This window comes from Anas acuta, chromosome 4 (genome assembly GCF_963932015.1).
Source record: "Anas acuta chromosome 4, bAnaAcu1.1, whole genome shotgun sequence".
Classification (NCBI taxonomy): domain Eukaryota; kingdom Metazoa; phylum Chordata; class Aves; order Anseriformes; family Anatidae; genus Anas; species Anas acuta.
In genome coordinates, this window is record NC_088982.1 from 28,312,671 (window position 1) to 28,340,550 (window position 27,880).

At 42.7% G+C, this 27,880-nt stretch overlaps 1 protein-coding gene across 1 annotated transcript; it reads right to left on the minus strand.

The window, feature by feature from the left end:
* Positions 1-349: 349 nt before the first annotated feature.
* On the minus strand, positions 350-27,815 carry KDR (kinase insert domain receptor). Its single transcript, XM_068680347.1, has 30 exons — positions 27,649-27,815; positions 26,753-26,843; positions 26,110-26,306; positions 24,887-25,011; positions 24,399-24,567; positions 23,381-23,520; positions 23,018-23,186; positions 21,411-21,522; positions 21,128-21,291; positions 20,146-20,302; positions 18,831-18,951; positions 18,173-18,281; positions 17,105-17,449; positions 16,021-16,167; positions 15,730-15,861; positions 14,753-14,859; positions 14,230-14,365; positions 13,865-13,969; positions 12,522-12,635; positions 11,219-11,307; positions 9,755-9,911; positions 8,196-8,296; positions 6,730-6,852; positions 6,499-6,610; positions 6,003-6,102; positions 5,783-5,888; positions 4,514-4,665; positions 2,741-2,837; positions 2,549-2,637; positions 350-1,761 (listed from the first exon to the last, which is right to left on the minus strand). The coding sequence occupies exons 1-30, from the start codon at positions 27,698-27,700 to the stop codon at positions 1,542-1,544; spliced, it is 4,038 nt and encodes a 1,345-aa protein (XP_068536448.1). The 5' UTR covers positions 27,701-27,815; the 3' UTR covers positions 350-1,541.
* Positions 27,816-27,880: the final 65 nt, after the last annotated feature.

The following is a 27,880-nucleotide window of genomic DNA, read 5'->3' on the forward strand; positions in this document are numbered from 1 at the left end:
CAGTCTCTATAAGCAGTCTATTCCTCAGACCAGCTCTCTAAATTCAATTACTTCCAACTGTTAAAAATTGCTGAAGTTTCTTTACTCTAGGTGTCCAAAAAATGTTCTTAGACCTGTACAATGTCCTAAATAGCTAGATTTGTTAAACAGCACTTGAAATAAGTAGCACGTGATAAATTTCCCTGTCAATAGATAGGATATAAGAAAATACATGCAAGAAAAGATCTACTCATAGCCCTCGCCTCTAAATTTCTGGACCCTTTTAATAAAATGAAAAGATTTATCTATTAAAATATTGTGACCCTTGTAATGCTACAGAACACTGATACAAAATGTGAGTAGTACAATATACATTATATAATATATATTTATATTTTAATATATTACATTTATTTCTACATAGAGAGGCTATAAATACTGTATATGCCTTATACTCATGGTTCCCAGCATTTGACTTTATAGTAAGTACAAACAAGCCAAAAAAAAAATAACAAAACCAAAAAACAACATTATAAAAATACAAAAAAAGAGTTCGGTAGAAATAGCTTTACATTTTAAAACCTTGTAGCCTGCATTGTGTCCATCAATGGAGCTCTGTGACTACAAGAGCACAGGTCAGAAGTTGTCCAACCTTTAGTTACAACCTCGTGCCTCAGAGAAGGTTGGAGCTGCCATGAAACCAGTCACGGATTCCCAAGACTGCAGAAACCCCAGTCTCTGCCGGTGCAGACTTAGAGTTTGCGAGTGAAAGACCCTGACTACATCTGGGGAAGGGGGTGAGATGAGAAAGTAGGGTGTGCTTAGGATACCCCATTGGGACCACAGGACTGCCTGGGCCACCCCTGAAGGGGAGGCATGTCCCAGGCACTCACATCCCATCACTCGGCTCCCTGCCGCTAACCAGGCAAGTCTTCCCTATGGGGACACAGCTCATGAGGTCTGGTACAGCAACTTTTTTCTCTGCCAAGGACAGAGACCATCGCCCGCACCTATATTTAGCCCTGCCTATGTTTAGCCTCAGGCTGTCGGTGAGTGCCAGAGCCTTGAGCTGGAGGTTCCTTTTTTTGTTTGTGGAGGTGCAGGCAAGGGATAACTCTGAGAAACAAGAAGCCAGTGCCGTGCTGTTTCCTTCCTGGAGTCCAGCCGGGAAAAAAAAAAATAGAGCAGGGCTGTGCCTTTATTTCGTACAACTAGAAACAGTTAAGCTGAATGTCCTGCCGCTGCCTGTGTTGGTCAGATACTTGGCATGTCACAAGGGTCCCAAAGGCCACAAAGCTGCCTGTGTCATCGGGTCGGCACTGCACCCACACACCCCAGCCAGAGCTGAATGTCCTCGGCCACCAGCATCTCTGGAGGAAAGCACCCCACAGCCTGGCACTGCGCCTCTTCGCTGCAAGATGCCCCCGTGTCCTCTTCACAAAAAAAAAAAAAACGTCTTTTCCTAGTCTTGCGGACGTGGTCTCTGTACACATCAAACCCGAATACCGCCAGCCCAGGCAAGGAAGGCACATCACAGGGGACCTGGAGCCGCTGGCTTTGCCCTAGAGCGGTGGGGATGGCAGCGGCGTGGCACCATCATATGGCAGCCCCTGCGCACAGGAGAGGGCAGGAGAAGCCTCCCGGGTGCACAAGAGTTCGGTCTCCTCGCTGGAGTAGACGGTGGTGTCCATGTCGTCCGAGTGGTACCCGGACTGGTACCCGCTCGTCTGGTTGGAGGCTTCCGACATGACGGACTCGTTGCTCTTGCTGGGCACCAGCGTGCTGCAAAGAAAGCAAATGGAAGGAAATCAGAGAGAGCCCCTGAGACTTGTCTTCTGGTGGCAGCTGTTTTCCATGACGGCACCAACAAAAGCAAAATCATGTATTTGATAAAACTGGCTTTAAGCCCTTTTAAACGTGTTTGATTATAAGGACAGGCTTTTTTTACACGCCCTAACTTCACTAATGCATGAAAAAGATACTTGATTTTATAGCAGTGCAGGGAGATAGATTGTGACCTCAAATGAAAGTGAGAGAAAATTTTGAGACGCTTTGTATAATTAATCCAAGGTACAATTGTAACTGCTCTATACCTTTGTTTGCACAAAATAATTCCTCTGAGAAGCTCTCAGAGAGCATACGTGAGGTTTCAGCTACATGAATGCCACTGTGTTTCCTGTGAACCGCACAATTAAAGCTCTATACAATGCTCTGAAAATACACCCAGGTACATCCTGAAAACTAAAGAGTCAGCTTTAGAAAAAAAGAGAGCTCTTTGTCATTCCAGTTGTGTGCACTGGCTTGGTTCTTTCAATGGGTATTTGATGCTTTTGCAGATGATAAATACAAGTCCCTTCTGTGGTGCTGCCTGATGCTTGCAGCAGCTGTGTTACCTTCCCTCTCTTGGTACCAAATGGGGATGACCAGACATACAATGCACAGCTTTTCTTTCGGTGTGTTTTAAATATATAGTAAGAAAAGATTTTATGTTTTAAGAAAATTTACAAAGCTATAAGTGTTCTGAATTACTGCAAGAAAAAGTCAGTCCTCTTTGCAGCCTGAGCCTTACCTAAAGGGTATTTTCACTTCTTTGTCTCTCTCTTCCAATGTCTTCAGCTCTTCAGATGCAAGAACCATCCCACTATCTGTTTGGTTTTCCTGTAAAGGTGTTAAAATGCATTAAATGTAAAGGAATAAAAAAAAAAGAAAAAAAATACACATCAATAAAAGGGAAAGAAATACAAACAGCAGACAAACTCACCTCCTGAACAACTTTTACAGTGGTTACCAATGGGACATCTTCAAACGTTTTCACACTCACAGGTCGGCTTTTTCTTTTGCTACCTTGCCGGTATTGACTAAAAAGAAAACAAAAACAAAAACTTAGTGTCCAGTATCCACAACTTGGCTGCAAACAGCACTATGATATCAGAATCCTTTTATCTCCCTACAGAGAAATTTATCCTTGTGTCAAAACATATTATGCAAACCTCAAAATATCCATTTATTGAAAAGGATGAGCCGCCTAGAAAGTGGCAAGTTTCTGACCTTCTGCTCCTGACAACCTTGATCTCTGAGCAAATTCTAAGAAACAGCTTTGAAAAAACAGCTCCTTTCCTCAATTATGCTGGAGGCCTTCACTTCCTGCAAGCTTTGCTCAGAAGTATAATAAACAGAGGAGCCTGGAGCAAAGGCATGTGTCTCTTTCTTTGGGCTGAACTTCAGAGACCCCTGGCTGGACCTAGGACAACAACAGCAGACTCTGCAGACTGCCGCCCTTAAGCCATGGGGATCACAACAGGCAGCACTACATCCCTCATGAAGGCTCTTCTCCAGAAGAAGCCCTCTGGTCAGGATGACATCCATGAAAAAAACAACTACAAAAAAAACAACAAAACACAACACACCAGACTTTCATGAAGGAACTAATACAGCAAGCACAACAGCTACCCCCCAGCTTTCTCTCTTGGTGCATATGGAGTGAAAAGGATGTTGTCTCAGTTAAACAGGGCTAATTTATGTTCCTGACAGCTAATGAAAAAAAGTCACTCTGGGCATTGTGGAATTGGAAGAGAAGCCTGCATACACCTGTGCAAAGCTGGAGGCAATTGAAGGCATCATTCATCCCCTTTCCCAGCTTTTGAGTCTGGTTGTGCCAAGTTCTGCCAGCCTCCTGCTGATTTTAATTTGCCTCAGAAATCTAAATAATTTTTAATATTCTCTGTGTTTTCCCTGTGCTTGCTTCTCCTCCTCCAGCTTTGATTTAAAGGCTGTAGTCATCAGCCTCTCCTCATAGCTAATACTTTTGTGGAGAGCAGGACACAGACTTTTGTGCTTTAAAAATTTATATTTTGGAGTGCCCCACTACTAAAACACAAGGCTGAAAGTTCATCTCTAGGACTGAAGCGTTAAACTGAAGTGTGAAAAGCACTGTGCCTACATAGTCTTTCCCAGAACCACATAGGGGATTCATCTCTGCTACAATACCCCACAGCACCTACCACTACAGGTCCATCACGGATACCCCAGCAGCACAACAGAAGCAAGCAGTGGACAAAACCCAGTGACAATTTACCTTGCATTCCCCTTGGCTATCAATTCATGACCTATGTACCAACATTTCATGTTGGGAGGGGAAATGCCAGCGAGGCTACTTATCGACAGATCTATTACCATTATTTTTTTTAAGGGTGCTGCAATGTAAGAGTGTGAACACACTTGAATCGGATCAATACAACTTCGTATTTGCTCTGTTTCTTAAAAACTAACAATACTCTTGCAGGACTTTTTTTTTTTTTTCCTTTTAAAGAGAATACTAAATACCAAAAGGATAATGAAAAAAATCTAAAGGTTATCATTAGTATTTGGGAAGGTAAGAAACCTGTTTTTGCCTACAGAACCTTTATTCTCATCCCTATAGAGGAGGTTAAATATGGAGCAGAGCAGCTGAAGTCTCTTCCTTTCATTTTCCCTGCCCCCAGCATGAACAAAAACTGCCCAGAGGCCCCAATAGGATGTCCACCATATAAAATACCTAATTCCTGCTGTGTTGTCATAATGGAATTTAGGATCACAGACTTCCTCTTCCTCCCTACAGGAAGCAGGTGAAGTTGGGAGAGAGAGACCCGAATCCTCTTCCATATTCAGCGATACTGACAAAGGAAGGACAACGTAGTCTTTACCATCCTGTAGAATGCAGTGAAAAAAATACAAAAATTAAATAGACCATAGAGATATACAGTTACACACACATATATGGAGAATGAGTCAGTTCAGCAGAGATACCTGGTCTGCTTTCTTAAATTACAAGCATTATATCAGCTTTGCAGGAGCAGCTACATTAAAAAAAAAGGAAACTTAAAGAACCCCTGGCAAGTATTTTAAGATTAAAAAATGGGAATTTTATATGATATATATTTATATGACGTAATAAAATGTGTATGCAGAGTCTTTTCTTGATGTCTTTGAAATAAAAAAATGTTATTTTCAGTAATTTTTGAATCCCAATAATGCAAAGTACATGAATCTCAAGAAAAAAAATAGACCTAAACGGAAGATGAGATTGAATTGGATTACAGGATATAAATCATAAAGACTAAGTTACATGTATGAGGTAAACGAAAAAAAGAATGAAACGGAGATAGCAAAAAGTAACTTTTATATAAATACTTCAGAATCTCACTTGATGTGAATAACAAGTATGATATTTTAAAAACTTTTCTCCACTTATTTAAATTTATGCTCTTAGGCATGAAAAATTGGATTATGCATCCTTCAGTACTGTGTATCTATTTGTAGTGCCATAAGAAATCCTTTAGTAGATTCCAACTCCTCCCTATTTTTTTTTCATCTTTCTCTTTTGGGTTATGATATGACACACACATAATTAGCTATTAGTTACCAGACAGTAAATAATTTTTGTCTTTTGTAGTCACAGTACACTATAGTTCATGACAGGAGTCTAAATCATTAGTAATCCAACTATACCAGGTTATGGTTCGATATACATTAAAAAAAAAAAAAAGACTGTACATAAGAAACATAAGTCTGTGGACTCTCTCCTTGGAGATCTTCAGATGCTGCCTGGACATAGTCCTGTGCATCCAGCTCTGGGTGGCTCTCCTGGAGCAGGGATCATTCTTCTTTGCCAGTCATCCCAACTGCTTGTTGGGAGCAGTGGAAGAAGGAAAGGCTCTCCCATGGCTCCAGCGGTCAGTACCCATCCATGGTATTTTCTGGTGGCTGGTGATATGGATGAGGTTCAATTGGTAGTTTTAGTAATCAGAGAATACATTTCATGTACCTGACGGACGTTGGCTTGCAGTAAATTCCCCAGGTGCTCCACCAGCTCTGAAAAAGTTGGTCTCTGCTTAGGATCTCCATGCCAGCAATCCAGCATTGTCTGGTACCTGGAAGGACAAGCCCATTAAAATACCATCCTAAAGAAAACAGAACCTATTGCTTGCTTAAACACCTGTTATTGCTGTGGGGTAACTGTGGCAGCTGAAAGAATGTTTTCTTACATTTCTGGTGTTGTGTAGTCTGGTGCTCTCATTCTTGTTCCTTCTTTCAGTCTTCTGCAAAATTCCTCATCAATTTTCACTCCGGGGTATGGTGACGCGCCTAAAATGAGAGCAATGGTAATTTGAATGCATTAGGCTCTTTAAGATCTGGAATTCATTTTCAGACATATAATCCACTATGGCCTGAGTTAATAAGGTAGTTCAGCATATTTGGATGTGCAAACAATTTATATTTATGATGGCAACAGCAACTGATTGACTAAATGAGGCACATAATCACATACTGAAATTGTATGAAGATGCATTCAAGTCCATGTTCCCACATTTGCATTTTTAAGGAAATTTGAGGGTTTCATTTTGATGGAGAAAATAAACAGGAAATCTTTGAGAAGTAAAAAAAAAGTGCTGAAGAGAATCCAAGAACACTCTGACTGTTTTCTTCAACAGACTCTGTTGTTTAAATTTTAAGAAGGTCAATAAAATTAAAATGACTCACCTAATGAAAATATTTCCCACAGCAGAACTCCGAAGGACCACACATCACTCTGAATGGTATATACTCTATCAAAAATAGTTTCTGGTGCCATCCATTTTAGGGGTAGTCTGGCCTGAAAGCATTTTCATTAAAAAATAAATAAATATCATGGCTCAGTAAAACACTGAGTTTCCACAAAGCCATTTAAGGTGAAAAACATTATCTCTCTCAAATAGAGAGTCTGAAACTTACATCTCCTTTTCTGACATAATCCGGGTCTTTGTAGATATCTCGAGCCAAGCCGAAATCACAGATTTTGACCACGTTATTGTCTGACAAGAGGATATTACGAGCGGCCAGGTCCCTGTGGATGCACTGCAAAGAGAAGTAAACAACTTTATATGCTGCCTGTTGTCACAGCTCCGACCGCAAGGCTGATCTCTTTCACATATGTGCTCTCCTACCCTCAAAGGCCAGATAATTCTTAAAACCTTTCAAGAAAACGAAACCTCAGCATCCACTGTTACTGATTTTAAGTGCTTTTTTGATGGTCACAACTGATTTGGCTCAGGAATACTTGTGTTCCCAAATACAAACATGCATCTGTTTATCCACTACGCAGAAAGGGCCTTTGAAGTTAGCTAATTATTTATCCTAAGAAGCTGACACAAAACAGGTTCAGATCTGATTACCTTTAGATTTATTAAGGTTCACTAAAATCTGTATACTCCACTCTTGCTCTGAAAAACATACCAGACTAAAACGCCAATTCGATTCCAATACAAACTAATCCCAACTAGAGAGAGAAAATTCCATGACTTTATTTATGCAGAATGACAGCATAGCCAACAACCAAAAACTTCAAAACTCAATCTTCAATAGCTCAAATTAAAAAATCTAGGCTCTGAAAGTAGCTGCGGATTTGCTTCTAGTATGGATTAGAAATACAGATCAAGGAAAGACCTATTTTTACATATACACACTGACCAGGATGCATAAAAGTGGACAAATGCACATTTTTAGAAAAAGTTCTGACACCTGTCATGCAGACCTAGCCTGCACTCTAGAGCAGTGCTATATTCTCCACTTCTATTTCCTTTTCCCATTTCCAAGTAATCTTTTTTATACCACTGCAGGGAATTCCTCATTCTCACTGGCATTTTTTTTTTTTTTACAAAAATTTACATCCTTTTAAACATTTACTATACATATTTAGGATCAAACCATGGAGATGCACTTATAGAAGTTTAAAATGCAGGTGAGGTGCTATCAACAACCAGGGCATTAATTGTTTGTTAAGAGATTCTTTGAAGGGACAATATCCACAAAGTTTGGTAGATGAGCATTGTCTCTCCTTCCACAAGTTACAGGCAACTTCCTCAGAGCAAGCTCTCCTCTCTAGTGTAGCTCCATTTACCAGGGATTTGTCCTTAATTCGTCATCCTCGTACATCAGCTCCCCTCCTCCAACTACTTAATCATTCTTCTATGAAGCGGTGACCCATAAACCTTATACAGATCACTAACATTTGTGTCAATAAACGCACGGGCTGTTTCGCTCTGTAATATTTACGATTCAGATATGTCTCAGGGCAAAAAGCAAATGTTGCGGATGACTGCTAGTCCAAAGATGAACACGCTGTTTCCTTCCACAGACCTACAGCACTATTTCCTACAGTCAAATAAATAACATGCCACTCTTCCTGAGAAGTTCCTTACTTTGCGTGAAGCCAAGAACTCCATTCCTCTCGCCACCTGGAAGCTATAACAGATGAGGTCCTCCATGGTCAAAGGGTTCTTGCAAAGGTCTTCAGGACCAGCTGCAAAGAATCAGGCAACAGTCAGGCATGCCCTTTGTCACTGATTTTACCCATAACTGCTTCTTAGGTAAATGTCCATCTTAACCTCATGTCACAGTGAGCTGGAAGAGCAAAACAAGCACCCCCCCCCCTTTTTTTTTGGCTGTATAATTGCACTAGCAATCCATTTTGCACCAGACTAGACCCTATATCTCAAATACACTTTGAGATGATGGGTTTTACTCCAGGCTTCCTCACTGACGTGCAGAGTTCCCACCAGCGGAAAGATTTGTGAAACAATCCCAAAAGAAAAACAGCCAAAACTACAGCTCATGAGTTCCTAGGACAGGGAAGGCCTGCTGTGGTTTCAGCAGATGACTTTGGAAGCAGATTAGAAGGTCACACCTAGTCCTTAGGGGGGAAAAATATGCCACAGGGAGAAAATCTTGAGTTTGGCAAAAAGCCCTGCTAATTTTGGGTAGAAGAAGCCTAAGTTCACCTTCTAGTCACCTTGAGGAATAATGTACTCAAGTATCCAACAGGTACCTCAGCATTTAGTTCCTACTGAATTATATGTCTCAAGTTCTGTGCGCAGCTCTTGATTTTAAGAAATCTGCCACAAACTACAATTCTTCTGGCTCAAACCCTCACCTCGAAGCCTGCTTTAGGCCTACGCACTTCAAAAACAGCCCAGGCTCAGAGGGTCAGCGGTTACACTGAAGAGGTCTGGAAAGAACCAAAATGGTGTAGGAATACCTCATAAAGAGCATGCCTGATGTTACCTATTAGGATCATTAATATACTGATAATTTTCTTTGCATTGCATGATTTTCAGTAGTAGTTGAGACAAAGGCAGCTGAGCTACGGCCTCCCCTTGACCAGTCTAATCCCACCACTTGCTGAAATAAGTGCTCTCTGAAACACTTTGGCAGCAGTGAGCACTTTGTGCTGTCGCTGCCAAAGGAGAACATGGCAAATACATCAGTGAAACCACTGCAAAGCATATGTATATCCAGGGGAGGCTTTGAATAAGAGGATAATTCAGGTTTCCTGTTCCTGACGGACCACCTGCACAGAAGGAAGGCAATCCAGCTTCTCTGTGAATAAGCAGTGATGCAGCTGGTGTTTCACGATATTTAACCTCTGGATAAACACTGAGGAAATTAATTTAGCATTCTGGCACACCCTCTCTATGCTACCTTTGGAAGTTGTGCTCCTTGATTTTTCCTGAAGACCTTGGAATGGTTCTCCAAAAGGCAGTGCACTAAAAATGAACCCTTCCAGCCTGGATGTTATCTGGGATTGGGTGAGGAGTTTGGGATGCTGAACTACAGTGATCCATAGCTCAGCAACTTTGGTCATCCAGGAAATACTCTGCAAACAGTTTGAGGAAGATTTGGAAATCACTCTGTTTCCCATGTCCCCCATCAGCCTCCACCAATGACAGCTGCTCCAAAACCAGGAGAAAACATATCCTACCATCCTCCTCTTCCACGTCGCTGAGGGACCGCTCTTCCACAAACCCAGAACTTGCTGAGCTCTGGCTGCTTGTGATGCTGTCTAAGCGTTGCTTTAGGTCCGTGGAGATGTCCCCAACATAGTTCTCCTTCCCCTGACGAAACCTGGCACTTTTAGTCTAGCAAAGGGAGGGGAGGTGGGAGAAATCAGAAACAGAAAGTGTGTCAGAAGCTTCCCTGGGTGAGGCAATGATGTTCCCCATGCTCTGCATCATGGGCACCACCTCACAGCACCACGAGAGCCTGCTTCCTCAGCCTCCCAGCCACCCTCCACTTCCATCTCTACATGCTTCAAAAGAAATCAACACTGACGAGTGTCAGGCTTCTGCTCTTCTCAGCCTCACACCAAAGTCCTGGTCCCTACCACCTGCAAACACACATGGATGCTGCCGAATCCCCTCTCATGCAGTCGGGCATCTCCATACTGCTATTGCTTTACTGCTGCAAAGGTCCTTCCACTAAACCTCTACACTTTGGCCAAAACCCTAGCAGCCTTCAAAATCTGATTTATTTCCTCCTTCCCCAGAGCCACCAAATGCCCCTGGAGAGGATCCCAGCACTTCAGACTTCTTCTATCACATTTCCATTTTGTCCTGCTTCAGTTTAGTTACTTAGCTCCTGTGGCAGCACTGTTTTTTTCCATTGCTGATTCCCATCTCCAACGCTTGTATAAGCAAGGGTCAGCACACTCGTGAAACCTTGCCTCTTTCCTCAAGGCCCCTCAGATAGCTGTTTATCCTTTTTACCTCACAAAAGGATGCAGCGAGTTGCCTTTGCCAATATGGAATAGTAAACAATGACTCCAAGGATGAAGAAAAATAACCCCCCGGAGAACTGACAAACAGCTTAAAGAAGCTCTGATCTACATACAGCAGCTGCAAGGAGGCTGAAGGACAGGTCTACCAGCTCTGCAGAGCACAGCTTAGAGGCCTTTCTCTTGGTTGTGGATGAGCCAGAATACAAAATATGGGTAGCCCGGTTCAGCAATAAGCCAAGGGCAAAGTGGAAAGGATAATCATGTGATAAAAGATATCTATGGATATCTGTTGGACATAAACACAAAGCAGGGAGTGCAGTTATTTAAGGTGGTCTGGAGCTTAACTAAGAAAGGAAAAAATTCAGGCAGATAATCAGAAAAAACTTCCTGACAGATACGGCCAAGTGTAGAATAATCTGCCAAGGGAAATAGTGGAAGCCCAGTTCCTTTGCACATTTTAAGCTAACAATAACAAAATAGCTACATTTCAGGGGCCAGGGGAAAGACTAGATGACCTCTGATGTCTTTGTCATCTCTCATTCCCATGAGAAGCACTGGACAGCCAGCGTCCCCAAGAACCGCTACTACACTCTACACAAGAAACAGAAAAAGTGTGGGTGGAAAAATACAACATATCAACCATTGTACTGTTAATCTTAACTCCTGTACCTTGTATGGGATAAATTCACTCCTCTTGCTCCGTAGGTAGGCTGACAGATTTCCAAATTTGCAATATTCCACGATCACCATGAGTGGGCCTGCATAACACACAAAACACTTAGAAAGATCGTTTATACCCCACCTTATTTTGTAGCATGATTTGTGGTTAGAAAAACATGCATTCCAAAAAGCACTCTACTACTTCTTCAGAGATTTAAAATATACCAGTAATAATAATAAAAAAAAAAAAAAAAAAAAAAAAAAGATTCCTCTTCTGTTGGGAAAAATAGGAAAAGAAAGCACATGCTTTTCAAAATCATAAACCTAAGGTCATATGTGAAAACGTATACTTGTGTGTTTTTAATTAAAGTGCCAATAATTGCCTATGCTAAGTCATACTGTAAGGATGCAATGTGCATATCTGAATAAATTTCAGTGCAATCAAGCACTCATCTGCAATACAGTACACACATGCATCCATGCATTTTTGTCTACACAGTTTAAGTCCTAACGACTTAAATCGGGAATCTCGGCTTCAAACATCGATGCCTTAATGTACAATCAAAATGTGGTATTTCATGCTCAAATTGCTTCATATAAGCATATATTAAAATGATAAATTTCCATCCTAGGTTCCAGATATGGGCCACGTCTATTTTATTATGGAATAAACAAAGAAAGAAATATTTACGGATTATGTTTCATTCAACTACTGCACTTCTGTCATGGAACTTTACTAATTAAATTCTGATCCCACAGTAAGCCAACAAGTCAGTTTCCCTGAAAAATTATTACTGAGTTACTTTACACTGAATTTCTTCCAAATTAGCGTTCAGTGCTGGATTTGTTAAATGAAACATCTGTTCTGGATTATCAAGTCAGAAAGGTTCATCCACCCAGAGCTGGACTCCAAATTGCAATCTCCCCTCCTACACACACAGAGAGGCACCCACACCCCATGCAAAGTCAAAGAGGGAAGTTGCACTGTAGCTGGTGACAAGAATAAGACCAACTTGTGACATCCCCTACTAGACTCAGACCCAAAGACTACTTTGGGGTGTCTACGAGAGAAGTGAATTTGAGGTGCTGATAAGCAAAGTGACAAAATAAGAGTGTTCAAGGGTTCACAATGGTGAATAAAGGGTGGAGCTGGATGTAGTACACAGGGCTTCTGAGCTCTTACCCTATCTCTGGACCTGCTCACTGTTATCAGTTACCAACACTCAGTTTCAAAACTCAAATTTCTAGGCATCAGAAATGGCAGAAATAGGGTTTTCATTAGTACCTTCCCACCTGCTGAAAATTTACTTACCTCCTGGCTTTGTGCAGGCTCCAAGTAAGTTTACAACATTGAGATGATGGCCAATATGAATGAGGATCTTCAGCTCTGACATCAGTGCTCTGTGCTCACTGTGGGTCGCACCCTCTGCAGAGGTAAAAGGACACAGGTCAGGAGCATCACAGATAGGAAAAAGTTTTCCCCTCCTCTACCTTCTCTTCCATTATTTTTCTAGCCCATCTAGTGAGAAGTCTTTATAATTGGTAGCCTGCATCAGCTATGCTGCAAGACACCAATGAAAGCCAGCCACATGTACTACAAGGATGGTTCTGCTCTGTTTTTAAAAAAAGTTTGCCCAGGGCAGCACATCAGAACAGGGACACAAGCCATCTTTTTTCATACAGACCTTCTGATCAGCTTTTACACTGCCATTTGACCCTCCAAGCCAGCCCATGCAGACAAGAATAAGTATTGTCCTGTAGCTGCTGCTGGGGTCCACACTAGGGTCCAATGGGTTCACAGACTTGGGGAGGTAGGGTCAGGGTCAAATGTGACTGACCCTGTCCTCACCAAAAGGAGGAGATGTGACTGGTGTCTCCATCTCCCAGGGACAGAAGGGTAGGAGGAAAGAGCTGAAGCAATGGGGAGTGAGGGGTGGAAGAGGGAGCTCTCCACAGGCTGCCTGAGCACCAGCAAGGTGGACAGACAAGGTTTTTTAAATTTTTATTGTCATTACTGCACACCCATCCCATTGCTATGAGTCTGCAATGAGTCCTGGCAGTATACAACAACCAGTGTTATGAACAGTGCCTGTGCTGTGTGACTGCTCAGACCGTACTGCCAGAAACCCCCTGGCTTTGCCACCCGCCTCCAGCACAGCATCAATGGGATACAGCCCCTGGCCACAGGGAGCCCTACTCTGTTGTCCCACCCAAGTCTGACTTGTAGGTCTCTGGGAACCACAGCTTTGAACTCTCCTTGGCAAATGTGAGGCAGTATAATGTGATTTAAAGAGAGGACAAAGCTGCTCATAACTACTACTTATTTTGGAGCTTGTCTAAGACTCATTGTTTGAGCCCTGCAGAAAGCCACCTTACCAGGTTGCATCCAGCAAATATGGACATGTGAAAATTGCTTGCAAGTGCAAGTTTATCTTCTGAAGTCTACAAAGCAACAGCTACAAAACTACAGTGACATTACTGCAATTATTGATAAGGTTAAGGTATACTTTACACCAACGATTAAGCTAAATTCTTATGTGTTGGTGGTATAAACGTTTTGATTAGTTTTTGCTCATCTTTCTATCTACTGGTTGTGGGACTGGCAATATCCATATATTGAGCATTCAAGGTGAAGTTTTAACCATCTTCCTTTACCTTTAAGCATCTTGACCGCCACAGTTCTGCAGGTAGCAGTTTTGTCAATCCCAAAGGCATCAGCTTCTATGACCTGGCCAAAAGCTCCACGCCCAAGAGGTTTACCTTGAATTGAGAAGATGAACAGATTCAGATTTATTTGCCAGACACAGTGGCCAAAAGATGCAGAATAAACAGCACTGTAAACTGAATTTATATAGCAGAAATTAACAGAGAGATCGTAACAGGGAAAGGCTGCATTACATCCTCCAAGACCCCAAAGCCGGTCTAAGAGGTCCTGCATCAGAGCAGCACCATGGTGCAAACACCTCCTGGTGCAGAGCAGGCTTCATAATCACTAAATGGCTCGTGCAGGGAAGACGCACCTAGCTTCAGCCGGTCTCTGGGAAACTCCCACTTGCTGGCATCATATGGGAGACGTTCACAGTGCTCGTCTATGGGGACTTCATCAGGATCCATGATGATTGACAAGTAGCCGGTCTTCATGTCCCCTCCATTGGCCTGGAAAATGGCATTAGTTGTAGTTGCACAGTTTTCTTGCTGGAGATGTGCAAAGTGCCACTTTCTCATTCTACTGTTTCCCAGAAGTCCCTGGCTACCATTCACCTATGCAATGTCATTGTGTGATCATCATTAATTATTTGCATTTTTTTTTTTTAAATAAACAAAAACAGTCGAAACATTTTTTTTTCTCTTGTGGAGGCCTGTTCAATTAAAAACAAATTTCTGTGCCCACAGTTCCAGGCAAGAATGTTATGGCATGCAGAGAAAAAATGTGTCTGTTGATTTAAGAACAATGGAAAGAAACAACACAAAAGGACTCAAGTCAGCTTTCATTTGTCATGCAAGACCAGTGCTGATAGGACAGTACGAGAATTTTTTCATTACCCGCTTAACGGTCCGGAGGATGATTACAAGAAGCAACCAGAAGAACATGGCAATCACTGCAGTACCAACAAGGATAATGAGCTCCAGATTTGTTTTCTCTTCAGCGCCTGGGAAGAAATAAATGAATATCTGAGTGATAGTTGGAAGCTATTGGTTTTGTTCATTCATTATATCACAGAATAGAGGTCCTTGTTCTGAAGGTTTGTTTTAGAAGTGCAACATGGGGCAAGCAAACGAAAGCAAAACAAAACAAAAAGCTTGTTTTTTATGTTGGAATATGCTTACTTCTGTGTGGTTTTACATGCCACACAATTTCTTAGCACTAGTTTCGTTCCATGGACAGTATCTGGACCTTTGGCAGCCAATAAAAAGTAAAATCTCTCACTTTAAAAATAAATCATTGTTTCAGAATACCAAAAAAGAAAGATTCTTTCTCCAGAACTAGAAAAAAAAATACATCATGTAGGAAATAAAGTGCTGAGAATGAGCCAGAGAACAGCCTTTTTCTTGTCTGTTTACATGCTTCAGCCGAGGCATGAAAAAACATGGTTTTACAACAACACGTGAAAATAAGGACTTATAATAACACTAATAATGTGCAGGAGCAGCTCTCTTCCTCAGCTCCCATTCCCCGCATCATACTCCTGTATTTTCACCCCTTGCACCATACAGATTTTCCTGCACACCCCATTGCATGACCCCAGTGAGCTGCACTGTATACTTCTTGAAGAGAAACAGGATGTCATACACAGATTTCCAACTTTACAGACCGGTAGATCAAATGAGGATGAGTCTCACAAACAGTTTGAGAGCTTGGAGGATGAAGCCTGGAGTTCCCTTACCCCAAACTACTACATATTCCTATTAATGAAATGTAATGTCACTCACAACAGAGTGCACAAAGTCTTCACTCTGTTCTTCTTATTTTGGTGACCACAACAACTGCATGCACAACCTGGAAATAAGCTGACACTAACCTTCCACTGCAAAAAATGCCACTGCTTTTGTGCATCCAAGAACATTGCAGGCAAGACAGGTGTATAGCCCTCCATCTTCTTTCCTCACTCTACGTATAGTTAGTGTTTTGTTTCCATCTTTCAAAACGATACCTAGGGGAAAAAAAACCATTCTTCTTAGTTCTGTTATTTTTATGCCATTTCATATGAAAAAATCAAAATGAAACTTTTTGAGATGGAAATCAAAAGTGAGCCCTATGAAAGGAATTCCTTAAGTAGTAGAAAATTCATAATACAATATCAATCCCTCACCTGAATCTTCAACAAGCGTTTCATTATTTTTAAACCACATGATGTTTGGAGGAGGAATGCCATTTGCTGTGCAAGACACTTCTATGGTTTCACCAATGTTTGTTGTTTGATTTTCCAGATTTCCTGCAAGTGTGGGTGCCATGGGCTCTGTTGGTATGAAAACAAGGTGAAATAATTGATGAGTCAAGAAAGTATCTATTTTTGCAGTAACAGCGCTTCAAGAGGCACTGCTCATTTGGCCTAGTAATGAAGTCTCAAGTTCTTTTATAATACCAATAACTGCAGTGTTCGTTTTAAGATCATGGTTAATCTTCCACATGACATAAGAAAAATCACAATATGAAATGAAAATTTTAACAGCACTGATGTAATCTGTTTTAAACTATTTAACTTGTAACTGCTCAGGCTGATGAGGGAAGAGGGAATAGGTGAGAAATTGCTTCCCTCCCACTTCTATTTACAGGCTCATTATGAGAAGTCTGACAGCGGCTGTCCATCAGACATTCATTCAGGACAACCCATGAAGATGCGCAGGTATTTTAATGAATCAGCACCACAGCTGCCTAACAAGCCCAGACATCTAGGCTCTCAAACAAAGTTGTCATTATTTGTGTGAAAAGCTAATTGATTACCAGCTTGTATTGCTTGCACTTGAATTACTTCCAACCCACGATTCAACGGCACAATGCAGTAGCACTAATGCTGCAAACGTACACATGCATTTACAACTTCAGGGAAAAAAAGTGTTATGAAACGTAAAATTGAGAAATTATTAAGCTAAATATGCTATTATTTATGCAAAAGCCAAACTCATCTCTAAGCATAGCACAGCAGCATGATCAATGCTTCCTCACTGGTGCCGATGGGATAGTAAGTCCCTGATGGATGGCCATACCCAGACCTGCATTCAGCAAACATTATCATGCTCAACTAACATCCCCTTTGCTTATAAGTGGTCTAAACCTATTTAACTAAGCACACCATCAGACAGCACATACAAGGAAGGAAGATGCTAAAATCTGACACTACTGTAGCTGTTTGCTTACATAGCTGCACAACTCAGGTCACTGTAAGAGATCCATACCTTGAACAGTGAGGTGCTTCACCAGGCAGTGCTGTGTTTTGGCCTTTTTGTCCTGAGCAATGCACACATAGTCCCCTCCATCCTGGAGGGAGATGTTACGGAGGATGAGCTCTAAGGTGACATTTTCCCCATTGGTGTTTGAAACGGTGGCATTCAGCTTCTGAAGGGCATCGAGGTTCTTGCAGACAGGCATGGGCAGCCCACCAAAGGGCGTCTGTGAAACGTGAGCACTGAGTTTGTACCACGATAGCTTCTCAAAGGTGAATTTATCTGCTGTGCACTGTAAAGACATGTTATCCTTCTCTGTCAGTTGACCCCGAGGCTGGAGATTAATTTCAAGACCCCCTGCAAGTTAAAAACAAAATAAATTTCTATTAGGGTGCACATTTTGTTGCCAACATTAACATTAAGAAGCCATTTCACAAACATAGCCTTTTCCTCATCTTGTCTAGTTTTAAATGAGGAAACAAAACACTGGCAAATCAATTAATCACTTATGCAAAGAGTACAATCTCATTCAAAGTAGTACTTTTATATGGATCAAAGTTAGGCCTGTGTAATGAATATAGTTCTTCCTACAGAAATTTCTGGCAACCAGTGATGATTCTTAATATTACTACATGGTTTCTTTTTTTGCTGTGGATTAAAATTAAACTCAAGTGAATACAGGGACTGACTTTCAAGACAGAAGCTCTCTGCCATCAGTTATGAAAATACTAGTCTTAGCTTTCACACTGCATCTACAATCATTTTGTGAAACTACCATAATTTCTCTCTAGCTCTTTTAAATGATTGCAAAGGCCTGACAGCAATCACTGTCATGATACTAGTGCCCATTTTGCACCAGTTTCATGGGACTGCCACTCCACTGACGCCAGCAGAACCGGTCCCTTGGCTGAAGTTAGTTGGTGACCTTAAAGACTGCATTAGGAAAACCTTCAGTAAGCCTAAAGGATTAAAGGATTTTGTAGAGGACAGGAATCAGACAATAGTGTCGAAGAACCTCTAAATAGTGAAGCAGACAAAATAACGTTAATTTAGCATGACTTCTCAAAAAGGTATACTTACTGGTCACATGAAAGGAGATAACTCTCTCGCTTGACCCAGCTCTGTTTGTAGCCACGCATCTATACAAAGCAGATACATTCGCTGCTTGAATCACAAGGGTGCTCACAGTCTGCAAAAGAACAATCAAGTAGTTTCATACCACATCAGTGCTGAAGCACATATGCGAGCCTGACCACCACAGCAGGTCAGCAAAGTGCTCTGCAAGTATCTACACAACTAAAAATCCCTCCACAGCACAAATCCAAAGCACAGTCCTTTCATGACATTTTTTCTCTTAGGTGTGTAACAATAACACAAAATAAAACAACAAAAAGCAGGCTCTGGTGTATGTGTCAATAAATACTATACCTACAAGTTTTTCTGCTCTTCAGTTTCCCCAGCTTCTCCTTACTAACATCAACTAACTTCAAGCCCCTAAGACAAGCACTGAGATGTAAGCAAGCTAAGTTCCTCACTGAAACGTTGCTTTGGGTAGATGTCTAAGGGGCTAAGTGTCCACCTCTGCCTATTAGCTTCTGCAGGAGTTTACAAGATTGAGTGAGAGCAGATCCCCAGGTTTCTTAGGCAAATATTCTCGACTCTCTTGATATACTACTGACATGTAGACTGCTGAACAGGACTAAACATTCCCAACCAATAGAAAAGAAAATGTGCTCACCTTTGTTTTCCCAGCAATAGTAACAACTTGGTGTTTGATCTCAACCTGGTTCCCTCCCTTTCTCTCCGAGATCACTTTCCACTTTCTGCATGCATATGGATTGGCTCCCGAGCGAACTTTTCTGAGAGATAAGAAGAGGCATATCAGCCCATATTATCACCTTTTGGAGAATATTAGCCCTTCAAGAAAGCTGTTTAGTGTTCTCTTTCTAATATGAAGATATTGATCTACAATATCTGCATATTAGAAAGATCTATGGATCATTGGCCACAGCCTATGTCTGGGAGGGAAAAGTATGGTTTTTGAAACATTTCTATTAAATTGCACCCTATCACCTTCTGAGACCTTTATGCTCTGTAAAATAAGAAACCCTCAAGCTGAAAGGTGAATTTCCTAATTAATCTGCCTGTGTCAGCTCAATCAGGATGCTTGGAGGGAAGCAGCTATTCTGGGAACAAACCTCCATTCAAAAATGGATGATTCAAGTTAATTTAGTTCAAAGGAAGACAGAGAGACACAGAAATCACTGAACTCCCTACAAGAATTTCTTGAGGACAGTAGCCATTGTGTAGGAAACAACCAGGCACCAAAGGAAGAAACTAGTGGAAATCATTTCGAAAACAACAACAGGAAAGAAGAATGCTTTTTTTTTTTTTTCTTGCCTGTTTTTTTTAAAAAGGAAATCTGGGCTTATGGCAGGCCCAGATAAGGGAAGCTGCATGAATCTCAGTCAGGCACTCTCTCTATCATTCCCCAACATCAATCAGAGCGCTTCCTCTGAGAGACACTTTCACACAGATAAAGAGCACCGTCACACTCAGCACTTGAGCATAAGGAAAAGAAAAAAAAAAAAAAAGAACAACAAAACAAAAAGATCTGCAATTAGCATAAACAGAAAATTTCCTGTGTTTGGGATTGAGTTTTAGGCCTGCAGCCTAATGGGGGATCTGGCAGGGGGGCACACAAATAGCTGTGCTCAAAACCCAGCACGAGCCAAGGTGCCCTTCAAGAAGGCTTGAAGGCAACAAGAAAGGGCTGCCAGCTCCTCACCGTGGGTGGCCCTTGTCTCTCTGACTACTTCATCAGAGCCTGGTTGCCTATCAAGTGCAACAATCTTCTTCATTGGTCACGGGGCTAATTTTGGTCATGCTCTACTGAGTGTCACTTGGAGCCTAGAGTCGCCATCAGCAAAAGCTTTGCCTTGACTCAAAAGGGAGCAAAATCAAATCCTGGGGCGGAACCCTTTAGCGCCCATCACTCTCCACCCAGCCATACATCATCACGGTGACCTCCCAGCCCTGCCATTGCCACTCACTGGGGGCTAAAAGTGCACTCCTCCTCCAGCTGCCAGTACCACAGGACAGCGGTGGGCGGTGGGACGGCATAGACGGTGCAGGTGAGCATCTGCGTTGAGCCATACTTGTAGGAGTCGACGGGGGCCATCAGTGCGTTCTCGCCGATCTGGGGGGGCACTGGAAGAGAGAACAGGCTGTAACACCCCATGAGGCTCCCCAACAGCATAGTGTACATGTGCCCTGTGTCGCTTCAACCCTGGAGAAGCTGGGGACATTTGCGTACAATGCAGAGTACCTCGGAGGACAAGTACATATTGGGAAGAGGTGAACCTGCCCAATGCCTTCATGATCAGGACCTCAAGATGCGATGCTTAATATCGTCAGCAAAATCTCCCTTCATTACCCCCAAGTTTAAAAAGTAGCTCTTGAGGTCCCGTCACCATCCCCAGCCATTTAATGTATGTTACGCCTCAGCGTTTACCCTCACTGCCCTTTCCAAGACCTACTGTTTTCAAAGCACGGCAGATAGGCTGCTTCCTGGGAAGCTGGGAGGAAGAGGAGGAGGAGGAGGGCTGTGTGGGGCAGGACAGAAGATGCGGGACAGCCGGCACAGGGCAGGAAGGATGGGTGAGGCAGACCAGGGCCAGGATGGAGCAGGGTGGGGGAGGACTCCAGAAGCACGGCCGGCACTGGAGAGCAAGGAGGGCAGGAAAGGAACAGGACACAGAAGCAAAGAAATAACATACAGAAAACAAAAAAAAAACACACACCAAGCACCATCACAACAACAACAGGGGCCTGCAGCCTCTCCAGCAGCACATCCTGGAGCAAGGAGCCAAGAGAGGCGGGCCAACTCTACATCCCCAGGGCTGGGGTTTAAGTGCTCTCCTCCAAGCTCCCAGCCCATTCATATCTTCCTAGCTCTGACGTGAAATCAAATCCTAAGAATGGCAACACACAGCATCTACATGTGGAGGAGAGTTACCCTTGCGCATCACTTACCATTCACAAGAAGGGTGAACATATGTCTCTTCTGCATTTTGTTAGTAGGGTTTGTAAGGACAACAGTATAATTCCCAGCATCCTTCTCAGTTGCTTCTGTGATTACTAATGTGTAGCCAAGCTTAACCGTATGATTTGCATTGATGGCTTTTCCATTTTTGTACCTACAGAAAAAAAAAAAAAAAAACACAAAAAAAAACAAAACAATGCTCTGAATACTTTAGTGATATACCTCGACTAAGAATAGCTCAGTTTTTCAAACACATTGTGTCCTGATTCTTACCATTTTGCCTCTGGTGGAGGATATCCTTTAAACTTCACAGGAATTTTGACTGTATCGCCCAACCTCGTCTCAACAACATTCTCCATTTTCTCCAGATGAATAAAAGGACTTTCTGTAAAAAATAAATGCAATGGTCTTTCTATGGGGACAAAAGCATAAATGATCTCCATTTGGCTTAGCATCTAACTGCAGATGACCAACAGAGGCTAGTGACAGGATAGCACTGGTAAAGCACAGTCAGCTCCAACCTAGGCTCTGAAGGGCCGGACCCACCATGAAAACCCAGTCCATTCTCTTGCACAGAAAAACCAAGCAGTTCCCTGCCAGGGAGCTTGGGAAAGCAGAGACCAGACTCAGCTCTCAAGGCAGCACACCAACAGTCAGACCTGGTGCTCTACTGAGCCATGATGACTTTGTGGCCAAAGAAGGAATTCCGAGGACTGCTCAGCTGCAGAGCATCCCCTTTTCATCCTTTCCAATACTTCTATTTATATATATCATAAAACTGGCTTGACTGACTCATTCCATGAAAAAAAAAAAAGTATTCAAAACTACAATATCATAGTTATGTATTTGACATGAGGCTGAACATACATACTCGAACCTCACCAGTGACAGCGCACTTAGAAATGATTTACCCTACTTGCTTTAAATTTGCATGCAGATTAAGACAACAACTAGCCTTCTGGCTAAATTTAGGATGGTATTGACATGATATCTCGTACTCTCATTATAGGAAATGATCTAGTTTTGGCTCCTGAAGAGAAATAGGAAGAACCCAGGAAAAAAAGAAAAAAGAAAAAAGAGTGTATCTTGAATCACTGTTCTACATAATAATTTTGAATGTTAAAATATGCACACAAATATGTATGGTATCTATCTATATAGAGAGATATACATATAAAATTTTCTGGCCTCTGAAATTAGACACAGGAAAACACCATCCTTCAAAATATAAAACCCTTTGTCTGACTCCGTGTTAAAAAACAGGTCATTCTCATGCTGACTATTTTTTTCTAGAAGTAAGCCAGTGGAGCCACTGGGGCTGTGCCCAAGACAGGCTTGAGAAAAGGCTGTAGGATGTGGCCTCGTACTTATCTCTGCAGTTAGTCAAAGTTGTTTCCTTTGCATCATTTCCGTATGACCAGAACTTGATTTAACTCAACTACTCATAATGTAAAAGCCAAAATTTTTATTTGCCTAGCTTCATTCATGCTGACCCAGACCCTTGCTCCACAGGGCCACCAGGACCTCACTTATGTTCACCTGGTGGGAGAACAACCCTTACGCAATGTCATCTATGCTAATTCAGCCCTCCTAGAGATCATCACAGAAGAGGACAGGAGGTTTACTTCACTTAATTTTGCTGCCCACTTTCCCATAGGATTTTACATCTTTCAGTAACTTCTTCAAAAAGTTACTATTAGATAAGCTTGAGGTATAAAAATAATCCTACTCAAGAACAGACTAGTGGGTGCAAGAGAAGTACTGTAGCCGCAGTTTGGTTCATTTCTGTCGTTTGATTCATCACCGAAATGCCTCCTGCATCCCAGTTATCCATCCAAAAGCTGCGACAAACAGCAGAACTGAAGTGGAAGGTGCCATACCATGGATAATGAAGTAGCTGCTGTTCTTCATGTTCATACGGCCACTAGATGCTGCACAGGTGTATCGACCTTTGTCACTTAAGTTCACGCTGTCGATGGTCAGAGTGCTTACAAACTTCTTTACTTCTCCTGCTGTGGTTTTTAAATCTCTTATGGTTGCACGCTTTTCCTGTAATAGAAAAGAGACAGGTGATTGGGAGTTTTATTGTTATTCTTCCTGCCATCTTTTGAACACCTGCATATAGCAGCAATTTTCTGAGTGTATTATCAGCTGCCTTGTCAGCATTATGAAGTGGGGAGTGACACTGTAACTAAACCAAATTGTGCTGTGATGTTGGCTTCTTTCAGTTACTATGGTTTTACCTTGATAGAAGGGTAGTCCCATTTAAAGTCAATCCCCACATTCAGCTCCGTCCTTACGGTACAGTTGAGAACCAGTTTTTCTCCTACTGCGAGCTCCACCTGGTAGTGTGGGTTCATCGTCAGGTCATAAATCCGGTATCCTGGAGGAAGAAAAAGGCACAAACAAAATATTGAGGGGTACAGCACCCAACACTGACTTTCCCAAATGAATTCACTGAAACTCCCACTAAAACCACAGCTATGAAGAGGCACCGTGACACCCTAGCACAGCATGATGACTGGCGTGTGAAAGAGCCTGGAAGGAAGGGCAAGCCTCTCCCAAACATTTCCCACATGTGACGTGAGAGCCACATCAGACAGTGTCACGACAGGACGTACACAGGAGAAATTCAACCAGCAGCTGCCACCTCCTAACAGCACGGGGACAAACCATGGTGATCTTTGAGGTCTCTTCCAACCTAGATGAAACTTCACCCCCCATCATGGCACCACAGCTCAGGAGCTGGCATTTCTGGGTTTTGATAAACCATTGACGAAATATAACAGTAAAACACAAATTCCCTTCAGGGTGAGGACACATGTCTGAGGGCAGACAAGACAACCTAATTCCTAGTGTGACCCTCAGATCCACTGTTCCCTTGGTACACTCTCACAGCAATTCCTTTCCATCTGCTGCTGATGGATGCCTGCCTCTAGCTCCCTTCAATAATTACTTGGATCCTGAACAAGCAAATAAAGCAGGGAAGGGAGTGATTTTAGAAAAAAAGGCTTGCATTGTTGGGGAAAAAAATCCCTGTCAACTTATGTTAAACTAAAAATAGAAGCACTTGTCCCAGTGATGAACTAGAAAGAACACAATACATTGCATTTAACAGAAAAGTAATACATACCACAACATACATCTTGCATTAGCTACATTGTCAGTATTGAATAACCTACAGTCCAACCAAATGTAATTGGTTCAGCATGCTGTAGAAAGCAAAAGAAAGTTGTCTATAGAGAAAAAACATTGGCTTACCTACAACCGCAACTATGTATATCACAGACTGGTAGCTTTCATTGTCTATTTTGGCTTCACAGAAGACCATGCCTGCATAGTTGATTAGATGACTGGGTATAGTGAAGCCTTTTTTATTATCCCATGAAATCGATTTACCATCAGGAACAAATATTTTTTCTGGATATTTCTGTTTGAAATAGTGATAAAATACACAGTCAGATCACAGTCACATTTCAAAATCAAACAACCCTGAATTTTCAAGCGCAACATTTCCCATAATGGCAGGATCCCTGTTTTAACGTCTTAGCTCAGGCAATCTCCACTCTCAGAGCACAGGATCATGGATGAGTAAGGTTACAACACTCACCTCCTCCTAACCACAGCCTGCAAAGCTCCCAAGGAGGAAAGGCAGTTTTCAAGAAATATGTTTATACTTCAAGCAATGTATTTATGTCACAGTGATCTCAACTAACTCTTAAAATAATAATAATGGGCTTTTTTCTTACCGCGTGTAGAGAGACATTGAGATTGGAGACGGTTCCAAGACATGGTATGACCACGGTTTTATTCTTAGTGATGTACACAATGCCAAGCTGATCACTAACTGAAGTCACAAATGGAGATCGGTAATCTAGAAAAATATTCAATTGGTAAATAAATATTATTTGTCTTGTGGTCATGAAGGAAACTTTCTCCAATTTTTTTCCTTTCCCTATTTATTTCATCTCAAATCAGTTGTATTCTTTTTTATTTGGTAAAACCCTGAAATGATGAGACTAAAAAGGGAGGATGTATTTTGACAGCCCCACAGATTTACAATACCATTATTTTCAAAACATTTATCAGCAGCAATACACACTTTGGAGAATAGCTTCCTGCCACTGCAGTCTTTGTGCCGACACAAATCTGATTTACCCTACTGTGACTTTTCTTGCGTAAGTATTACAGGAAATACCAGTTAAAAGCAGTGACATGCTACACTGGCTCCCCCAATGGCAGCATCCTTTTCAAAGTCAGTCAAAAAAATGTAAGTTCGCAAGCTCAGAAAACAAGCAAACCCATGCATATAATTGCATTCTATTTTTAAAAATGGTAGGTTACAAGAAAAATGAGACAGGGTGGACCAGACAACAGGAATCAGGTAGATGCCTCAGTGTCTGAATGTGCCTTCTTAAAGAGAAGGTTTCACAGTGTCTTGTACACACAACAGCATTCCCATCAGCCTGAGTGTAAAAACTTAGCTTTTGAAACTTGGATAGATCTTACTGCTACAGTCTGTGCATGCATAGAAGGTTATATGTGTTTGCTTGTTTGTTTTCTTTAACAGTATCAGGTACTGCAAGCTGTAGAAGGGATCTGTTTTGCTAAAAATACATTTTACATAATCCCTCTCATATGAAACTCCTGCTGAGGTCAGTGATAACTCAGCTTCAAGAGGACAGAGCGCAGTAGAGATGCATTTGTTAAGCTCTGGATGGAGGAGAATGCAGACCAAGCACTGCATATCGGGAGGTCAATTTAAAATTACAGGTAAACAGAAATTCCTGTTGATAACTAGCATGCTGGCATGTAATTACTCAACACAAAAATAAGGAAAGCAACAGTTTAATAGGACTGGAAATTTGAGGACTAGGAAATGATAATGTCAAAAGTGTTTTGAGATATTCAATACCCTTTTTTTCTTGTGAGGCTAGGGGAAGAGCCACATGAGAACTGCGTAAGCACTTACCTTGAACATAGACGTAAATGGTTGTGGCTGCCTGGTTGTCCCTGTAAAGGCATCTGTAGTCCCCCGTGTCATTGCCAATGACTCTGAGGAGAGTAAGAGTCTTGCAGTAGGGGCCGTCGCTGCAGTCCGTCACGGAGATGCGCTTCTCAGCACTGCTCTGGTTGTTTGGCCAGGACCAGTACAGAGCTCTCTGGCCGCTGGAAAATCAAACATTAGGGGAGCGTGAGCACATCACGAGCATCGGTAATGGTGCCAAGCTGTGAACCCCAGCTCTGCTATCTCCTAAGGTCTCTGGAGAAGACCTGCCTTCATCCCATCCCATGGAGCATCAGACCATGCAGGATAAATTCACATCAGCGGACCTACTGTAAATATCTATGAGGAAGCTACCTGAGAACAAAGTTATGATGAATCTAAGTCACACAGCATCCAGCTCCCTCCCGTGTCATACTAAGCCTACTCTGAAGCATTTTATATGCCATACTCCAAGAATCTGCCAGGGAAAAGCTACGTGAGGGGAAACAAGGAAGGGGTGTGGAACAGGAGCAATGATGGGGGAGAGACAGGATCACCTCCAATTCTGTACAGAAACTCACTACATAAATCACCCTACCAAAATTAGACTGGACAGATTGGCCCTTACCTGCAAGTAATGTTTAGAGTATCATTTGCTGTTATGGTGAGGACATCTTTTTGGATGCTGAGACTTGGCTGATCCAGAGAAATAAACAAACCTATGAAAACAGGCATAAACAAACCTCGGATCAATGCAATGACAAAAGCAAATGCTACTCAACAAGTAAAGCATCATATACGAGTTTTTAGGCAGTATGCTTTAAGCAGACACTTTCCCATCACCTACTTAACAGGGAAGGGTAAATAATGACTTTTCACACATCCCAGAAAGTTCAAAAACTCTGTCATAACAGGAAGCCCAGGCAGATGGTCAGGAGCTAGCTGCAGAGCACGACAATTCAGCCGGCCAGGGTGGAGTTCCTGTTTTCTTGCGTTGCCAACTTCAAGGTCTAACGAGAGGATGTGGGACATTGAAATAAAGTGAACCTTCATCTGATGATCTCACTCCCTGGGGAAAGGGATTACCAGCTTTTCTTATAATAAATCGTGCACGCTTCCACTCTTTGAGGCCACCAATCAATGAATTCCGCGAAGAAACCCTTTTTTTAATGCATTTTACTAGGAACTGAAGCTCCCACGCACCCAGGGGCATTTTCCTTCACCCCGTTCCCGCTGCCCCCCGTTGCCTCCGAAGCAAAACCCGCTGGTCCGGAGGCGCTGCCCCCGCCGGGCTGCCCCCACTCCGCCACCCCCAGCCCGAGCATCACCTGCGGGCAGCACGGGGAGGGACCCCCAGTCCTCGGCCGGCCACGATGGGTGGCAAGGAGGCAATGCCGAGCCGGCAGCCTCCCCCCTCGCCCCGCACATCCCCGCACATCCCCGCGCCCCACTCGCCGGCATCCCCGGCAGGTTGCGGGGCTGAGGACGGCTCCTCCCCGGGACCCCCCGTCTCCGATGGCTTACCGGGAGCCGTGCACAGCAGCACCGCCAGCACCAGCGCCGTCCCCAGCTCCATCCCGGCCGAGCCGAGCCGTGCCGAGCCGAGCAGAGCCGTGCCGAGCCGAGCTGCACCGAGCTGCACCGCACCGGGATGCGGGACCCCGCCGCGCCGCGCCGCCCCTCTTGCCCCCGGGGGCGGGCTCAGCCCGTACGCCCCGCCCACTCTCGATAAACCACGCCCACCCAAAATTAAGCC

Excerpts from the sequence above, each read along its gene's own strand:
- KDR (XM_068680347.1), bottom strand. The coding sequence starts at position 27,700 with ATGGAGCTGGGGACGGCGCTGGTGCTGGCGGTGCTGCTGTGCACGGCT. Across the intron at positions 17,450-18,172 it reads TATCTCCTTTCATGTGACCA|GGGGTCTTGAAATTAATCTC; the intron begins GTAAGTATACCT and ends TTTAACTTGCAG. Across the intron at positions 14,366-14,752 it reads TCCTCCGGACCGTTAAGCGG|GCCAATGGAGGGGACATGAA; the intron begins GTAATGAAAAAA and ends GCCATTTTCCAG.